The following is a 17,459-nucleotide window of genomic DNA, read 5'->3' as shown; positions in this document are numbered from 1 at the left end:
AATTCTTATGTTATCAAGGTTATCAGAACTATGTTTGGTTATGGATTAGGCCAAAGGTGGCAAACCTTTCCTCCTTCTCAGTGTCAAGTTAACAGATACTTAACAGACTGTGATTTACCAAAAGAATATATGTGGGGACCTACGACATGATTGTTTCTGATGGTGAACTCATATTATAAAAGCAAATGGGTGGGGATTTGGGTGGCACAGTAGTTATTGCATCAGTAGGGACTTGGGATCAACTCCAGCCCAGGCTGATGGGATGAGTCTCCTCTGCCTGTTGGTTGTAAAGTCCTGACAAGAAATTAGTTAGGGGAAGCCTCAGCCCAGATCCCTGCGAGTGTTTGATGTCTGGTGCCTCCTGGGGAGCACTTGATGCTGACAGAAGTAGAAATCCTTTGTCACTCAGTGCCAATAGTCCACACTTTGAACCAGCAAAAGCTGAAAGAAGAGTGGCATTCCCTCACCCTCTCCATGATTCTGAGGAGTCATTTACTGATGATGGTCATTACTGCTAACAGTGTTATTATACAACATTCAGCTCCTGTGAGTTAAGCTCGTGTTAATGATAGGACAGCACCATATTGGTTGAGAGTCCCATGCCACACGAGTGGAGATTGGCCAACGCTGCATAGACTAGGGATTGAAATTATGATCTTCCTGTTCTGATTGTTGGGACACTTAGGGAAGATCTAGAGGCGAGGGTAGGGATTGGTATTCTGGGAGGATGGGAACAAATGGACTGAAAGGATTTCTTCATCCACACCTTATCTTCTGGTGACTCTGGTCCACGCCATATCAGGCAATATTCTGTTTAATATATTTAACCTTCAATAAATACCTGACTCATAGAATCTGATTTCCCTTAATCATTCCCTTCACACGTGGAATTACACAGAAGTTACACCAGGCAATTCGTCCATGTTTACCTACCCTGTTTGCAAATAGTTCGAACCGTGTTTACCCACCCTATTCCTATATCCCGTTACCCTGTTTACCTTCATGCACCTATCCAATTTAATCTTGAATGTTGACATAGTTTCTGCAGGGTATTAAAATTTGGACTGTTAGTGCAGATCTGGACGGCACAGGTTCAAAATCAACAAGACTCAAGCAAGAGTCTTCAGAGAACAGAAGAGACAAGAGAGATGTATTGAACACCAAACGGAAATTAGCAGCAGGTTTGGGAGGTGACTGAAGGTATGGTCAAAGAGGTAGGTTTTGAGGAGGCTTTTAAGGGTAGAGAGATCTAGTAAGGTGGAGGGGTTTAGAGAGAGTGCACGCCCATGAGGCTGGAGGCTTTACCACCAAATGGAGGAGTTGAGGGAGCTCTAGGACAAACAGGAGTCCAGACTCAGAAGAGCAGAGGCTTTGGGCTGGGATGGAGACCTTGGAAGGGTTGCAGAGGTACAGCAGGGCAAGATCATGGAGGGATTTTAAATCAGCACAAGAACTTTGAATTTGACATGTTGCCAATTTGGCGGATGGAGTTATTTTGATCAAGGAATCATGTATAAGATGTTGGGTTTATTGACTTTTATTTTTCTTGGCTCAGGTTTGTAACAACAACCATAACTGTCATTGCAAGCCAGGCTGGGACCCTCCATTCTGCAACAAACCAGGGCACGGTGGCAGCGTGGATGGTGGAGTTGGAACACCCAACGGTAAGTGGGCAGTGAGTGCTTTCTGTCACCATGCTGCATGAAGTGAGACCCGATTTAGAGGACTGCATTCAGTTCTGGGCACGGCACCTCACCGCAGTGAGGATATATTGGCCTTGGAGGGGGTGCAATACATATTCACCAGAATGATACCGGGGCTATAAAAGTTAAATTATGAGGACAGGTTGCATAAACTAGGTTTGCATTCTCTTGAGTATGGACGATTAAGGGGTGATCTAATTGAGGTGTTTGAGATGATTAAGGGAGTTGATAGGTTAGATAGAGAGAAACTATTTCTTCTGGTGGGGGGAGACCAGAACAAGGGGGCAAAACCTCAAAATTAGAACCAAGGTGGGTAAATGGAGTTAAGATACAGATCAGCAATTATCTAATTGGATGGCGGAACAGGCTCAAGGGGCTGAATGGCCTACTCCTGTTCCTATGAAGTAGATGATACCAGCTTCTGGATTGAATGCTTTGAATCCAGTTGACCATTTAAGATAACACAAGAAAATCTGGAATCAGGCCCTCTACTTTCGCAGTCCACAGACGGACTTTCTTATCATGAATCCTATCCAGCTGGTTTAAGATGTCAGCTTGGCTCAGTTTGTAGCACTCTTCCCCTCTGGGCCAGAAGGTTGTGAGTTTGATCTCCGCTCCAGAAAATGAGCACATAATCGAGGCTGAGGTGACAGTACAGAACTGAGGGAGTGCTGCTTTGTGAGATTGCCAGTCTTTGAACGAGGTGTGAGAATAAGGCCCCCTCTGCTGCTTCTGTGGGTTCAGGTTACAGATCCAATGGGACTATTCGAACAAGAGCAGCGAGTTGTCCAGGTGTCTTAGCCATCGTTCTTTCCTCAACCAAGACGACCAAAAAAAAAACACACATTAACTGGTCATTCGTCTTATTTTTTGCAGTTTGTGGGACATTGATGGCACAGAGTGGAACTGACAATATTCACTTGGAAAGCAATCTATTGTTTGAGATGTGTCAGTGTAATCAGAGCTATACAAACCTGCTTATTATTTATTACAGTCAACTGAGGGAAAACGCTTCAAATTCTTCCCAGCCTCCAAAGATATTCGAGGAAAACACAAAATCCATCCATGTTTACACCTCCAAAGTGCAAGTGTGAACAGTTACTGCCCACAGTTTCTTGGTTCCTTGGTGTTTCAGTCGTCTCAGTCTGTACTTATCCTATAGTCCCATTCCCACACAGTTTTTTGATCCAGGGAGCCGGACCAGTGCTTGACTGGGGCAGAGATCACATCATATGGGATATGGGTCTTTATTAAATAACACTTAGTCCACGTGATCTCCTGGGCTGGTTTCGATCACCTGAGGAGGACGGAGAGGAATTTTCCAGTCTCTTTTTTCCCTTATTGGCCTTGAGTTTTTTCTCTTTTTTTTGCCTCTCCCAGGAACGGTGGAGGGGAGAGGGGGGCGGTTAGGGAAGAGGTGTTTAGTCCTGATGCTCCGGACATCATGATGCGGGGCAGGCTTGACGGATCAGCTGGTCTTTTCCTGGCCTTCAATTTTGTACGTTCTTATGAGTTAATCAGACTGCTTTTGCTGGGAGCCTGCTCCGCATCTGTATCAAGTTTGCGAGATGTGTTTGTCGCACGTCCGATGCCGCGTAGCCGGGTATCTGTGGCCGCCTTTAAAAAAAGTACAAGAAGAGAAAAAAAAGCAATTTGCATGACCTCAAGATCTGCCTGGCTCTCGGCTGAGTTTGGGCCATTACGAATAGATGGGACCGGCATCGCAAATGCACAGCACGAGTTTTGAGCAGTGTAGCAAAGCTCTATTGGCAGAAATGTGCCAGTAAATTGCTGCTCGCAGCATCTTTCGATAACGATGTAAGACCACTGCCATCTAGAGGTGAACTAGAATTTTTTTTAAATTCATTCCTTCATTCCAAATGCCCTGTATGTCCAGACCAGTGATCATTTTGATTGGACAACTGCAAGTACCCCCTCCCCCCTCTCCCAAAAGGAGGGCACCGCTAATAATTTGAAACTGTTGTACTTTCGGGAATTATACACGCCATTCGCCTTGCAGTGTCCACTGGTTGGCACAGAGCTACCAGTGAACCAGTGGGCACTGCGCACTCCATGGTCACCCAAATGCGTCGGAGAACTTTGAACATGGGCAAGCTCTCCGATGATCCTTGGACTTGTGTTGGGCCGGTTTTGCCCAGAAGCACTCATTCCAAAGCACCGCGGTGAAGGAATGAGCCTTTCAGCTTTTGTGAAATGCCACCAGTTCAACTAAAGATAGTCAAAAGTTCCATCACAGACGTAGTAATGTTCGTGAAACGTCACACTGAGTGAGGCAAATGATGTGTTACAATCTGGGCAACTGGTGACTGAAGAGGTCCAAATCCATTTTTTTTGCTTGCTTTGGATTCTGGCATTTTCACCACTTTTAGGAGATATTATTGAGTATCAGCGTGGCTCAGTGGGTAGCACCCTCACCTCTGAGTTAGAAGGTCCCACTCCAGCGACTTGAGCACATAATCTAGCCTGACACAGCAGGGAGTGGAATCAGCCCTGATATCTCACTTGAAATTGATGAACTGCTCCCCCTGGTGGGTGAAGGCACTACTCCAAGTGGTACTGGGCTGTGGAAAGCAGAAAGTGTGAGATTTGATTCCTGGCCTCTGCTGAGTTAGCTGACAGACATTGAAATGTCTTTAGTGGACGGTTGCCAGGAGACAAGTAACCAACTGGGTTGGGATGCTAGAAGCATAGTAATAATTACTTATGTCCAAACGACATCTGATGTTAATGATTGCCAATAATCAGACATCAGTCAGAAAAAACTAAACAAATTTGAGTTTCAATTTGATGTACTCAGAAATGGATATGTTTGAAATTTTGAGTAGTCACTATCAGCATTTAGTGCTGCCAGCCATGAACAGGCGGAGAGTTAGAAAGAAAGAACTTACATTTCGGTTCCTCAGTTCCTGTTGTTATATAGGCAAATATGGCAGCCAATTTGCGCACAGCAAGGTCTCACAAACAGCAATGAAATAATGACCTGTCTTTTAGTGATGTTGGCTGAGGGATAAATTTTGGTCAGGACACTGGGGAGAACTCCCCTGCTCTTCTTCGAATAACAGTATGGGATCTTTTACATCCACCTGAGAGGGCAGATGGGCCCTTGCTTTAACGTCTCATCCAAAAGGCAGCACCTTTAACAGTGCAGCACTCCCTCAGTAAGGCACTGATATGTCAGCTTAGCTTATGCGCTCAAGTTTCTGGAGTGGGGCAATGAACCCACGACCTTCTGCCTCAGAGGCGAGAGTGCTACCACCGAGCCACGGCAGATACTTTTTAGACCCTTGCATCCAGCAGAGACTTTCATCCAGTCCATCACAGACGTAATGTTCATGAAACATCACACTGGTGCAATATGAGTGAGGCAAATGTTACAATCAGGGCAACTGGTGACTGAAAAAGTCCAAATCCATTTTTTTGCTTACATTGGATTCTGGCATTTTCACCACTTTTAGGAGATATTATTGAGTATCAGCGTGGCTCAGTGTAGCACTGTCACCTCTGAGTCAGAAGGTTGTGGGTTTAAACCCCACTCCAGTCACTTGAGCACATAATCTAGCCTGACACAGCAGGGAGTGGAATCAGCCCTGACATCTCACTTGAAATTGACCTTCATATTTGAGAACTAATATTGAGAGTAAATGGACAATGAGTTTAAGGGGAAAACGTGTACATATATATATATATTTTGTGTAAAACATATTTTTCTTTTGCAGATAATGGCCTGATTGTGGCAGGAACCGTGGTGCCAATCGTACTGTTGCTGTGTGGCATTGGGGTAACCCTGTATTACTGTTACCGACGGAGAAACAATATCTGTCATGAGGACATCAGGAACACGGGGCCCGACGACAAACAGTTCTGGTAACTTGAACTTAATTTTTTCTGTTTAATTTATATCGCATTTTCAGAGGGTATCTATGTCTCTCCCTCATGTGACGGACACCGGTCCCAGTGGGAAGATTAATTCTTATGGTCCTGCTAATCTCACTCATGAGTTGGTTCTGCCAGTGCTGCATTTTGACCAGAGTCAGGAGGGTCTGCCCAGGTTGGACTAGGCCACATCTTCTGTTAAATTAAATGGGGTCTTCTCCAGGGTCCCAGGCTGTGCCTCCGCAACACGAGATTGTTCTGGAGGGACGGAGAACCAAAAATGGCTTCTGTTCTGGTGTAGGTAATTTTTGACAAATATTTTTATAATTAGATTATTTTACATGGGTATTGGGGAAGTACTTGGGGGTCGATTTTCGGATGGCCGAGCGGGTGCGTTCGTGGCGGGGGTTTGCTAAAATCGGGGAATCCCGGAGCGGGTCTGGAGCCCGGCTCCAACCCACCCACTTCCGGGTTCCCCTTAGATGCGCATGCAGCCCCTGCATGCGGGACTCCCTTCGGCAATTAAAGCCAGCGGGATCCCACTTAAACCAATTAATTACATAGTTCAGGTCATTTGCAGACCTGATTGGGAGGATATTTTAGGAGGGGTGGGATTTTCAGGTCAACTGAGCGTGTTTCCCGTACTGGGGGAAACACACCCAGTTGAAATGGACGTGTTGCAGCCACCAGCATGTGGGAGCTGCAAAGGTCCATTTGACAGGTGCGGGGTGGGGGGAGACCCTCACTCATTGCAGGAGGCCACTCTGTCACTTTGGACAAAGTTTGGCCTCCACCACCCTCCTCCTGACAGTCAAATTCACAAACTTGGAACCTCAAACCTGGTGTGCAGACACATTTACCTACCTTGCGGACCCCCTCAAACGTACATCTTCCGGATGGGGGCTGCCATAGCTGCACTCATGACCTCATCGGACAACGAACAGCATCACCAGCCTCGCCAGCCACGCCGTCCACCTCTGACACGTGGAGCTCCACAACACAGTGCTGTGACACATCCACCTGCACAGCAGGAAGGAGGGCAACCGCAGAGAGAGATGCGTCGCAGAAGGTACTACCCTCGCCACAGGGTCTACAGACCGAGGCTCAGCTTCCTGGACCTCTCTGAGCAGCAGTGCACACGGAGGCTCAGACTCACTCGACATGTAATCATGGATATCTGCAGCCTCCTTGAGGCCAAGCTGCTCCCGGCTGGCCCGAGCACCATCTTCTTACCTGTCGCTGTCAAAGTCACCACTGCCCTCAACAACTTCTCCTCCGCATCCTTTCAGGGTGCCACTGGGGAAATCGCCAGCGTTTCTCAGTTGTCTGCACAAAAGAGCCCTGCAAATACACCTACACCCACCCAATGGGTGGCATCAGGTGTGGGTCTTCATTGTGATCCTCAGGAAAGGGATTTATTGCACAAGCCAGACAAGATTTGCAAAGACGTGGCAGTAGTGGTGATAACAACATTTAATGTGAGTGGCAAAAGAAACAAATCTAAATGAAAAACATGACATTCTGTCATACATCCTTGTGCATCCCCTTTGTGCTCACAAAACCTTAGCCTTACGTTTACGGGAACCCCTACGTGGTGCTACCCCTGTGGCTTCAGCAGAGGTAGTGGCAGGTTGCTCTTGTCCATGCCCTGATCGATGAGATGCTTTGCACGGACGCCCTCTGGGTTTCGGTGCCCGTGAGGGCCCCTCCAAAGACTGCTCCACCTGCACCTGTGCAGGGGCAGACTCGACCACCTGGAGAGGGGGCAGCATTGCGGGTACTGGTTGAGAGGGGGGCAACGGGTAAGACGTGGGAGTGCTTTGAGTGGTGTCCCCACTTCCATGTCCCCTTTCACCATCATCTCTCTCCTGGGCCAAGGCCACATCACTCCTTCCACCTTGCTGGATGACAGTTTGGAGGACTTGTGTGAAGCCTTGGAAGGTCAGTAGTGACTTATCTGTCAGCCTGTTTAAGGCGGCAGAATGTTGCTCACCCTGAATCCGAATGGCCGTTGTCAGGGCCTGAATGGACTCATTGTTGAGCCGTGCTTGAAGCTCGATGGAGGCTAGCCTTTCCTCCATCGCAGACATTCCCGCACCTACCCCCGACACTATCTCAGAGATGCCTTCACGTCCCTGTGACAGTATTCCACTCGTGCAGGAGTTGGACTCCTCCATCCTCTGTGCAATTGTGGAGTGTACGCGTGACAACTGTTCCAGTACATCTGCAATGTGCTGCTGGCCCTCGACGACTCTCCTTTTCATGGCTGGCCCCGAGGATTCAGTATCTGGGTCCAGCTGAGCAGAGCCTGGAGAAGAGTGCTCCCACCGACGCAGACTCTCCACGGCTGCCCCTGCCACCAGGGTCTACTCGTGCTCACATGTGCGTGGTGACTCACCATTTGCAACCCCAACTAAGTGAGAACAGGGAGCCACCGAGGTGTATGTATCTGCCCTGGTGGATGCACGGCTCAGATGTGACGATGGACCCTCAGAGGCCGGCAGGTCCTCTGAGGAATCGCCCTCCGCAGTCACGGCGCTCGCAGATGGCCCTGCAAGAGAACAGAAAGCAATATTGAGCATGTGGACAGATGTTGAGGTGCTGCAGATGCCAAGTGATGTTAAGATCATTCGCTATCATGAGTGCTGAGTGTTAGATTTCTGTCACCAGCCGTTTGTGCGCTCCCAGTCTCGGCGTCCGCCACGGACAGGCACTCCAGCGTGCGGCTGATCTCCAATGTCTGCTGCTCTGTGTCGGTGAGGACCACCTGGTGTGGCGGGCCCCCTCCGGTCCTTGCCCTCTCCCGGGCGTTCTGGCATCTCTTCTCCTATCAAGGCAAAACACAGAGAGGGTGATTGAATGATGGTTGCATAGTGACCCGCTGCGTGCATTGGTGTGGGTGGGGGTGACCGTGAGGGAGATGCATGGGAGGGTGCGTGTGAGACATAGCCATGAGATTGTATGAGGATTGGGTTGCGTGTTAGTGCTCGAATGGGAACTGGGGCGGTGAGTAAGTGCAGGCAAGGTGAGGATGATGGTTGAGTGGATGTGAGGAGTGATGTGAGAGCGTTGTGGTGGCAGTGCAGAAGGAGTTGTGTGGTGGTGGAGGTGATGTGGAAGATGGAGTGTGGGAGAATGCGTAAGTATACTCACTTTGGCTGACCTGGTCAGGCCATTAAAGCGCTTCCTGCACTGGACCCAGGTTCGGGAGATGTTACTGCTGCTGCTGACCTCCTCTGCCACCTCGAGCCAGACCTTCTTGGTGGCAGAGGCAGGCCACTTCCTCCCGTCCGCTGGGAAAAACGTTTCCCTCTTCCTCCTGACCCCATCGAGCAGCACCTGGAGTGAGGAGTCTGAGAACCTTGGAGCAGCCTCGCCTCTGGGCTGCTCCATGCTGGCAATTTGGTTGTTTGCTGCAGGAGGAGCGTTGGAGGACTGCCCCTTTAAATAGGGCTCCTCCTGCTGACAGCCTGTGATGCGGGTGCGCAGTGCGCCCGGTGGGCAGGTCTAGAACGGGAAACCCCGGAAGCCAAGGTAAGTCCATTCAATTAGGCTGCGATCGCGTGCGGAGCACACCGATTTCACTGGGCGGATTACCCACGCACCGACTCAACCCGCCTCCCTCCTAATATCGGGGCCTTGGGCTTTGTTTCTCCTTTAAGTAAGTATATTTGGATTTTTTTTTTCGATTAGAACATCTTGGCGCAGTTGAATTGCTTCAGACCTCAAACTCTATAATAAACCCTTGGATGGCCCAGTCTGAACCCTGACACATGGCATCCTGGGAGGTCAAACCATACTGCTGCCAGGAGTCCAGCCAAGTGGGGAGTCCAGGCCCTTTCCCACAAGGGCGGGGAGAAAGCGGAGAGGGAATCATTACTGGGCCATTCTTGAACCCCCATTCTGGGAGCAGCATCGGCAGAACCGAGGTATGAGTCACCTGAATGAATGACCCGAGGAGACATGAAAAGGGATGGACCAAACAAACTGAAAGATAAAGGGGTATATCGCCCTCGTGGAAAAAGAAAAGCCTTCATTCCAAACCATCTTGAGGATTTTATTTGTATTTATTTTCTTCAGATTTTTGTGTCTGTTGAAACAGGGAAGATTAGAGACAGGAATTAGATTATGGTGTCATGATGGTGCTGAGGGATAAAGCACTTTTTCTCAGTGACACGTAGAGGGGACTGATGCTGGTCAGAGACCTGCTCCATTGATCTCCTGATCTGAGCTGTGCTAAGTAAAGGTTGCGGCACTCCCTGCAGTGGGGGCAAAATCAGGGGACAAGATTGTGCCTGGGATGTCCCTGCCCATCCTCGCAGCTAAAGAAGCATTTAGCCAGATGCTTCAACTCCCAGGGTCAAGCTTTGACTTCGCTCCATCAGTTTTACATTGTTTTCAAAATCCTCTGTCTTCTGGCTGCGTCTTATTGTGCATCTGGCTAATGCAGAAGTTGATCCCGGATTATAACTTGACCTGAAGGGTGAGATTATAATGCATTGTTAAGATCACTGCATTGTATCTGTGGTGTGCTCCACCTGCCCTGGAAGTACCTGATGCTGTGAGTGGGTCTAAAGCAGAAAGTTGACCCTTAGCTTGATAACAGGACACACATCCACGCACACACACACACACACACACACAGGCACACATACACACACGTGTATACATACACACACACGCATGCAAGCGCGCACATACATAAACATAAAACCCCCACACAAACATTGACACTCACAGACTGACATGCACATGCACACATGCACACAAACACTTATACAGACAGAAACACACACACAGACACACACACAATGAAACATACACACACAAACGCTCATACAGACAGACACACGCACACTCACGCAGACGCACATACAGACACAAACCTTCGCACAAACATTAAAAAAGAAAGACTGGGATTCAGACTGACATGCGCGCACACAGACACAGTCACAAACAAACATGCACATGTGCTCACTCATGCAGACACACACACGCATGATCCTGAATATGTTCAACAAGTTCATTGGCCTAAAAAAATTCTGTTTATTTTTATTGCAATGGAATCATGTCATGGTGACGGTTTATGAATGAGATGTGAAGCAGGGTGTGAGCTGTGCTATTTTTTTTTCCCAGCGCTAATAATTGCGACCAGAAAGTTAACAACGGCCACTCAAACCCAACCTTCAGAAACAAAGATGAAGTTACAAAGGTAAGGTTTAGAGAAAAACATAACACTTAAAGAAAACAGAATATTTAGAGAGAGAAAGAGCTCCCCAGATGGCTCAGTGGATAAAAGCACCTGATAATAAGGAACTGCACCATTCAGACCAGAGGGTTCCCAGTACATAAGAACATAAGAAATAGGAGCAGGAGTAGGCTATACGGCCCCTCGAGCCTGCTCCGCCATTCAATAAGATCATGGCTGATCTTCGACCTCAACTCCACTTTCCTGCCCGATCCCCATATCCCTTGATTCCCCTAGAGTCCAAAAATCCATCAATCTCAGCCTTGAATATACTCAACGACTGAGTATCCACAGCCCTCTGGGGTAGAGAATTCCAAAGATTCACAACCCTCTGCGTGAAGAAATTCCCCCTCATCTCAGTCTTGAATGGCTGACTCCATATCTTGTGATTATGCCCCCTAGTTCCAGACTCTCTAGCCAGGAGAAACAATCTCTCGACATCTACCCTGTCAAGCCCCCTCATAATCTTATATGTTTCAATGAGATCACCTCTCATTCTTCTAAACTCCAGAGAGTATAGGCCCATTCTACTCAACCTCTCTTCATAGGACAACCCTCTCATCCCAGGAATTAATCTAGTGAACCTTTGTTGCACCACCTCCAAGGCAAGTATATCTTTCCTTAGATAAGGAGACCAAAACTGTACCCAGTACTCCAGATGAGGTCTCACCAAAGACCTGTACAACTGTGATAAAACTTCCTTACTCTTGTACTCCAACCCCCTTGCAATAAAGGCCAACATGCCATTTCCCTTCCTAATTGCCTGCTGTACCTGCATACTAACTTTTTGTGTTTTTTTACGAAGACACCCAACTCTCTCTGAACACCAACATTTAATAGTTTCTCACCATTTAAAAAATATTCTGTTTTTCTACTCTTCCTATCAAAGTGAATAACCTCACATTTCCCCACATTATACTCCATCTGCCACCTTCTTGCCCACTCACTTAACCTGTCTATATCCCTTTGTAGACTCTTTGTGTCCTCCTCACAGCTTACTTTCCCACCTAGCTTTGTATCGTCAGCAAACTTGGATACATTACACTCTGTCCCGTCATCTAAGTCATTAATGTAGATTGTAAATAGCCGAGGCCCAAGCACTGATCCTTGCAGCACCCCACTAGTTACAACCTTCCAACCCGAAAATATCTCTCTGTTTTCTGTCCTTTAACCAATCCTCTATCCTCTAATATATTACCCCCAACTCCATGAACCCTTACCTTGTGTAACAACCTTTTATGTGGCACCTTATCGAATGCCTTTTGAAAATCCAAATATACTACATGCATTGGTTCCCCTTTATCTACCCGGCTAGTTACATCCTCAAAAAACTGTAATAAATTTGTCAAACACGATTTCCCTTTCATAAAACCATGTTGAGTCAGCCTAATCATATTATGATTTTCTAAGTGCCCTGTTACCACTTCCTTAATAATGGATTCCAGTATTTTCCCGATGATCGATATCAGGCTAACTGGCCTGTCGTTCCCTGCTTTCTCTCTCCCTCCCTTCTTGAATAGCGGGGTAACATTTGCTACCTTCCAGTCTACTGGGACCGTTCAAGAACCTAGATAATTTTGGAAGATCATAACCAACGCATCCACTATCTCTGCAGCCATCTCTTTTAGAACCCTCGAATGTAGACCATCAGATCCAGTGGTTTTGTTGGCTTTTAGTCCCATTAGTTTGTGCAGTACTTTTTCTCAAGTGATATTAATTGTTTTAAGTTCCTCACTCTCATTTACCCCTTGGCTTCCCACTATTTTTGGTATGCTTTTTGTGTCTTCTACTTGAAGACTGATACAAAATATTTGTTTAACGCATCTGCCATTTCCTGATTCCCCATTATAATTTCTCCTGTCTCAGCCTCTAAGGGACCAACGTTTACTTTCGCTACTCTCTTCCTTTTTACATACTTGTAGAAGCTCTTGCAAGCCGCATTTATATTTCTTACTAGTTTACTTTCATATTCTATTTTCTCCCTATTTATCATTTTTTTGGTCGTCCTTTGTTGGTTTCGATCCCCAGGCTATAGTGAGTCAGCTGGGGCAGAAGTTGGGATTGCTGCACCTGACGTCAGAGTTCTTCAACCGAGGGGGGCGTTCAAAAAAAAAATATCAGCCAGGGTTATTGTTGAGAATTTTTTTCTCAACTTCCCTTTAATTCTTTTTCTGATTATCTCAAACTTGTGCCCTCTCATTACCATCCCACCAACCAATGAAAACAACCTATCGCTACTTATCTTTCATAACCCTTCATAGTTTTGACGACCTCGGTCAAGTCAGCCCTCAACCTTCTCAGATCCAGTGTTAAAAGAAAACAACTTCATCATAACCCTAACCCCTCATCCCTGGTAATGGATCTACGTTTCCTTTATATCCTTTATATAATGGGGTACTCAAAACTGTGCACAAAAATCCAAATGTGGCCTAACTAAGGCCTTGTACAAACCTCAACGTTACCTCCTTGCTTTTGTGTTCTTTGCTTCTAATTACAAAACCAAAGATTCCATTTTTTATGGCCTCACCTACTTGTGCTGCGAGCTTTAATGACCTATGTACCTGCACATCAAGATCTCCTACTCCTCTGGTCCATTTGAAATCTTACCTTTCAAGATGTAATCCCTTTCCCTATTTATGCTTCCATTACATTAAACTGCAGTGTCACCCATCTTCCCATCCTGCCAGGCCGTCCATGTTCTCCTGTAGGTTTTCAACATCCTCATCACAATTTGGTGTCATCAGCAAATTTTGATATTGTTCCCTTAATTCCTAATCATTCATGTAAATAAAAGTAGCACCAACATAAACTCTCCACCTCTTTCCAGTCCGTTAAACTTCCTGTATATCCCTACCCTTTGCTTTCTGCCCTTCAACCATCTCTCTATGCATGTGGCCACATTCCTCCTAATTCCATGTGTCTCTTTGCCATAAGTCTCTTATTAAATGCTCTTTTCAAAATCCACATGTACCACATCCACTGCATTTCCTTTATCCATCCTCTCCGTTATTCAAAGAATTCTATAAGGTTGACCAAGCATGACCTGCCTTTTGGAAATCTGTGCTGACTGGCCCTGACTAACTCCTGTTTTCTCCAGGTGCTCCGTGACTTCATCCCATATTATAGACCCTAGTAATTTACCAACAACTGAAGTAACACTAACTGTCCTATAATTTCCTAGATTATACCTATCATTTTTTTTGAAGAGGGGAGTCAGATTTATGACTTTCCAGTCCTCTGGCACAGCGTTCCTTTCCACAGTAAGTTAGAAAACCACAGCCACCTCTACTTCTTCCTCAGCTTCCCTCCGGATCTTTGAACGTAAAACCATCGGGTCCTTGACCCCTTAAGTTCAGGTCACTTCTTTAAGCCCATCTCTCATTGAATAAGAACCTCCACTAACCATTCTACACCCACCTCTGGCGGTTCTATAATCCCAATATCTGCCTCTTTCATGAAAACTAAGATATTTAGTATTTCTGTCATCCCCTCACTCTGCACGACAGGCTTGCCTCCATCATCTCTTAGCAGCCCTACCCCTGGGACTCACTGGCCGCTAAATTGGGCCATGAAGCGCCCGTTTTTTCGGCGCTACGCAGACTCTCTGACATCCAAGATGGCTGATTTAAAGTGATAGACACCATTTTGGGACTTAACACTCAACTCAACGCACAGTCTTAACCCCGACCATCTGAACATGTCTTAGAGTGCCTGGAGAACCCCCCACCAGCGCTATTTAAAGGGACCATGTAGGATTTACAGGTTAGTGGCTGATTTATTGCTTCTGGCTGCCGAGACATTTGTAACTGTTTTTGGAGGTCTCCTAGACTTGAATACTAGGACGCGGGGACATAGCCTAACATTTAGAGCCAGGACATGCAGGAGTGAAGTTAGGAAATGATTCTACGTGCAAAGGGTGGGAGAAGTTTGGAACGCCCTCCTGCAAACGGCGGTTGATGCTAACTCAATTGTGAATTCTAAATCTGAGATTGATAGATTTCTGTGAACCAAGGGTATTAAGGGATATGGGGCTAAGACGGGTATATGCAGTTAGGTCACAGGTCCACCATGATCTCATTGAATGGTGGAACAGGCTCGAGGGGCTAAATGCCACTGCCACTTGCTGCCTCCAGATGTGCGCCACCTTCTCCTGCAAGAAAGCGGGACGTTTGTCTGGGAGATGTGCCCGTCATGGTTGAATAGCTGCCAGTGTGTGTGGCCTGTGAGTTGTGGGTGGGTAGCTTGAAACAGTGGTAATGTGTAAGGGTGAGAGGAAGCATCTGATTGGAAGAGTTGAGTACTGATGGAAAGAGTTTGTTGGTATGTGGGGGATGGGGGTGTACTGCGTGGTGCAGTTGGTAGGAGACTCCACTTGACAGTTGACCTCACTCACCTTGACCACTCATGTCAAAGCATTGAACTTCTTCCTGCACTACATCCATGTTCATGATGCTGTGCGTCTGGCATTGACTTCGTCCCCCGCTGCCTCCCACTGCCTTTTGGATATATGTCTGGAGGGCCTCTTGCCCCCACCAGCCCTGCGGATATAGGATGTCCCTCCTTCTGTCCACCTCTTGCACCCAAGTTCTCTAATGCATCAGCAGAGAACCTTGGTGCATGCACTCTCGCAGGCCTGGTACAAACTCAGATCGGCAGATTGATGAGGTCTGGTGTGCAGATTGGAGGATGTGGGATTTAGTAGTGCGCAACCTTTATTCAATGTTTTAACATAACTCATCAGTGTGTAAACATAGGGATGGGATCTTCATCTGTGTTTTACGTGTGCGATGTCTGATCTCCGTTCAGACTCCGTGCAGACAGTAGACTGTTATTTTCAGCAAATAACAAGCCCACTGTCTTTACTCACACGTTGAGAATAGCCACTTGGGCAAAGTACTGGAGAGCATTTATTGCCTGAGGAACTGAACTGGTCTCCAGTACCAGTCAACACCTTCAGTGGTCTGTAGCTGGTTACCAGGACGGCACATCATAGGGGTGAGTGTGTTGGAGTGGGAGGGGCGAGAAATACAAAGATAAATATCTTACCATTAACATTTAATCCATTTGTTTTTCCAGACTGGACCACAGCAGAGTCCTGCATTGCCTCCAAAACCACGATTACCTCACTCTGTTCGTTCTCAGCACCCTGTCTTAATATTACCAACCCTTCGGTCTACCTCTCCAGCCAGTGATAGTCAGCAGGACTGCAGAGTGCCCAGCCCTGGAACACTAGGGGCGCAGCCACCAGCAACTTTAAAAGATGCTAATGTTAAGCCTTTAAAACAAACACCTCCTAACAGACCTCTGCCAGCGGATCCACTCCCTCGGACTCCAAAGGTGCAAACTTAAAGCTTGCAGTAGATACCTTTCGGGCTTATTTAGGTTCTTTCAGTCCTCCTTTTGTGGGTATCAATCTATGCAGCTCAACTTTGGTGAGGGCAGGATTCCTAACTATATCTGACTCGCTAATAAAGCCCTGATTACTGTAAAATAGAAACATATTTTGCCCTGAGTAAAAATAGGCCACAAAGTTTTCTTTTTTTATTATTCCTTCTTGGGATGTGGGTGTCACTGGCAAGGCCGGCATTTATTCTCCATCTCTAGTTGCCCTGAGAAGATGGTGGTTGGCCACCTTCTTGAAGCACTGCAATTGTAAGGTTTTGAAACAACCGTGTGGCTTGCTAGGTCACTTCAGAGGACAATTAAGAATCAACCACTTTGGTGCAAGACTGGAGTCACATATAGGCCAGACCACGTAAGGTTTCCTTCCCTGAAGGACATTAGTGAACCAGTTGGGTTTTTATGACAATCCGACAGCTTCATGGTCACTTTTACTGATAGCAGCTTTTTAAAACTGAATTCAAATTGCCACAATGGGATTTGAACTCATCTTCACCCGGAACACTAGTCCGGGTCTCCGGAACACTAGTCCAGTAACAAAACCACTACACTACTCTACCCTTGGTTCGTACACTTCTCGTGCATGAACAAGAGTTCATTAACAGAGTGCTTGGCCAGGGATATGAGAGGGGATGAAGGACAAATATAAGAAGTGAAGGCCATTCTACTTACCTTGCTTTCTCCATTTTCCGTGCACAGGCGATGGCAATCTGCCGACGCTGCCTTTGCTCCACCCATTGGAGTGGAGTTGCCATTTTCTGCTAAATCCAAAATCGGAGAGGGGCGTGGAGAGTGTGGGGTTGGAGGGGGGTGTGTGGTTGAGGCTTGATTCACAGCTTGGCGACCTTATCTGAAGCAAGAGGGAAAAATGGAAGTTTGATACAAACACCCTGGCTTCTAGTGACTGCTTACATCTTAGAGAAGGCTGTGGACAACCCTTTGAGATAACTGGACTGTGTGGTTATCCTCTATTGTAAAGGGGAAGTACCCATTCCGACGAAGAATCTCTCCCCAAAGCATGGGGGACCTGCTGTGTATTTCCAGCAATTTCTGGATTAACACCTTGTTATATTTTGTTAGTATAAAAGCCTTTTAAAAAATCTACCAAACACAATAAGATGTTAATTTCTCTAATTGGCAGGTAGGAGAAAACAAATTAAGCACATGCCAAATTTCCTTTATTTCCCCCCCCCCTCCCCCATCCCAAACTCCCA

At 46.8% G+C, this 17,459-nt stretch overlaps 1 protein-coding gene across 1 annotated transcript in view; it reads left to right on the top strand.

Annotated features, from left to right (window-relative positions):
• The window catches only part of adam19b (ADAM metallopeptidase domain 19b), a 173,083-nt gene that overhangs the window by 152,550 nt on the left and 3,074 nt on the right, over positions 1–17,459 (top strand). Inside the window, exons 18-21 of the mRNA XM_067996530.1 lie at positions 1,556–1,664; positions 5,441–5,588; positions 10,734–10,809; positions 15,922–16,182. Coding sequence (XP_067852631.1) covers positions 1,556–1,664; positions 5,441–5,588; positions 10,734–10,809; positions 15,922–16,182 — 594 coding nt within the window. The remainder of the gene's footprint in view (positions 1–1,555; positions 1,665–5,440; positions 5,589–10,733; positions 10,810–15,921; positions 16,183–17,459) is intronic.

The sequence above is a fragment of the Heptranchias perlo genome, chromosome 14, assembly GCF_035084215.1.
Source record: "Heptranchias perlo isolate sHepPer1 chromosome 14, sHepPer1.hap1, whole genome shotgun sequence".
In the NCBI taxonomy this organism is placed as follows: Eukaryota; Metazoa; Chordata; class Chondrichthyes; order Hexanchiformes; family Hexanchidae; genus Heptranchias; species Heptranchias perlo.
This window is presented reverse-complemented; position numbering and strand designations above follow the sequence as displayed.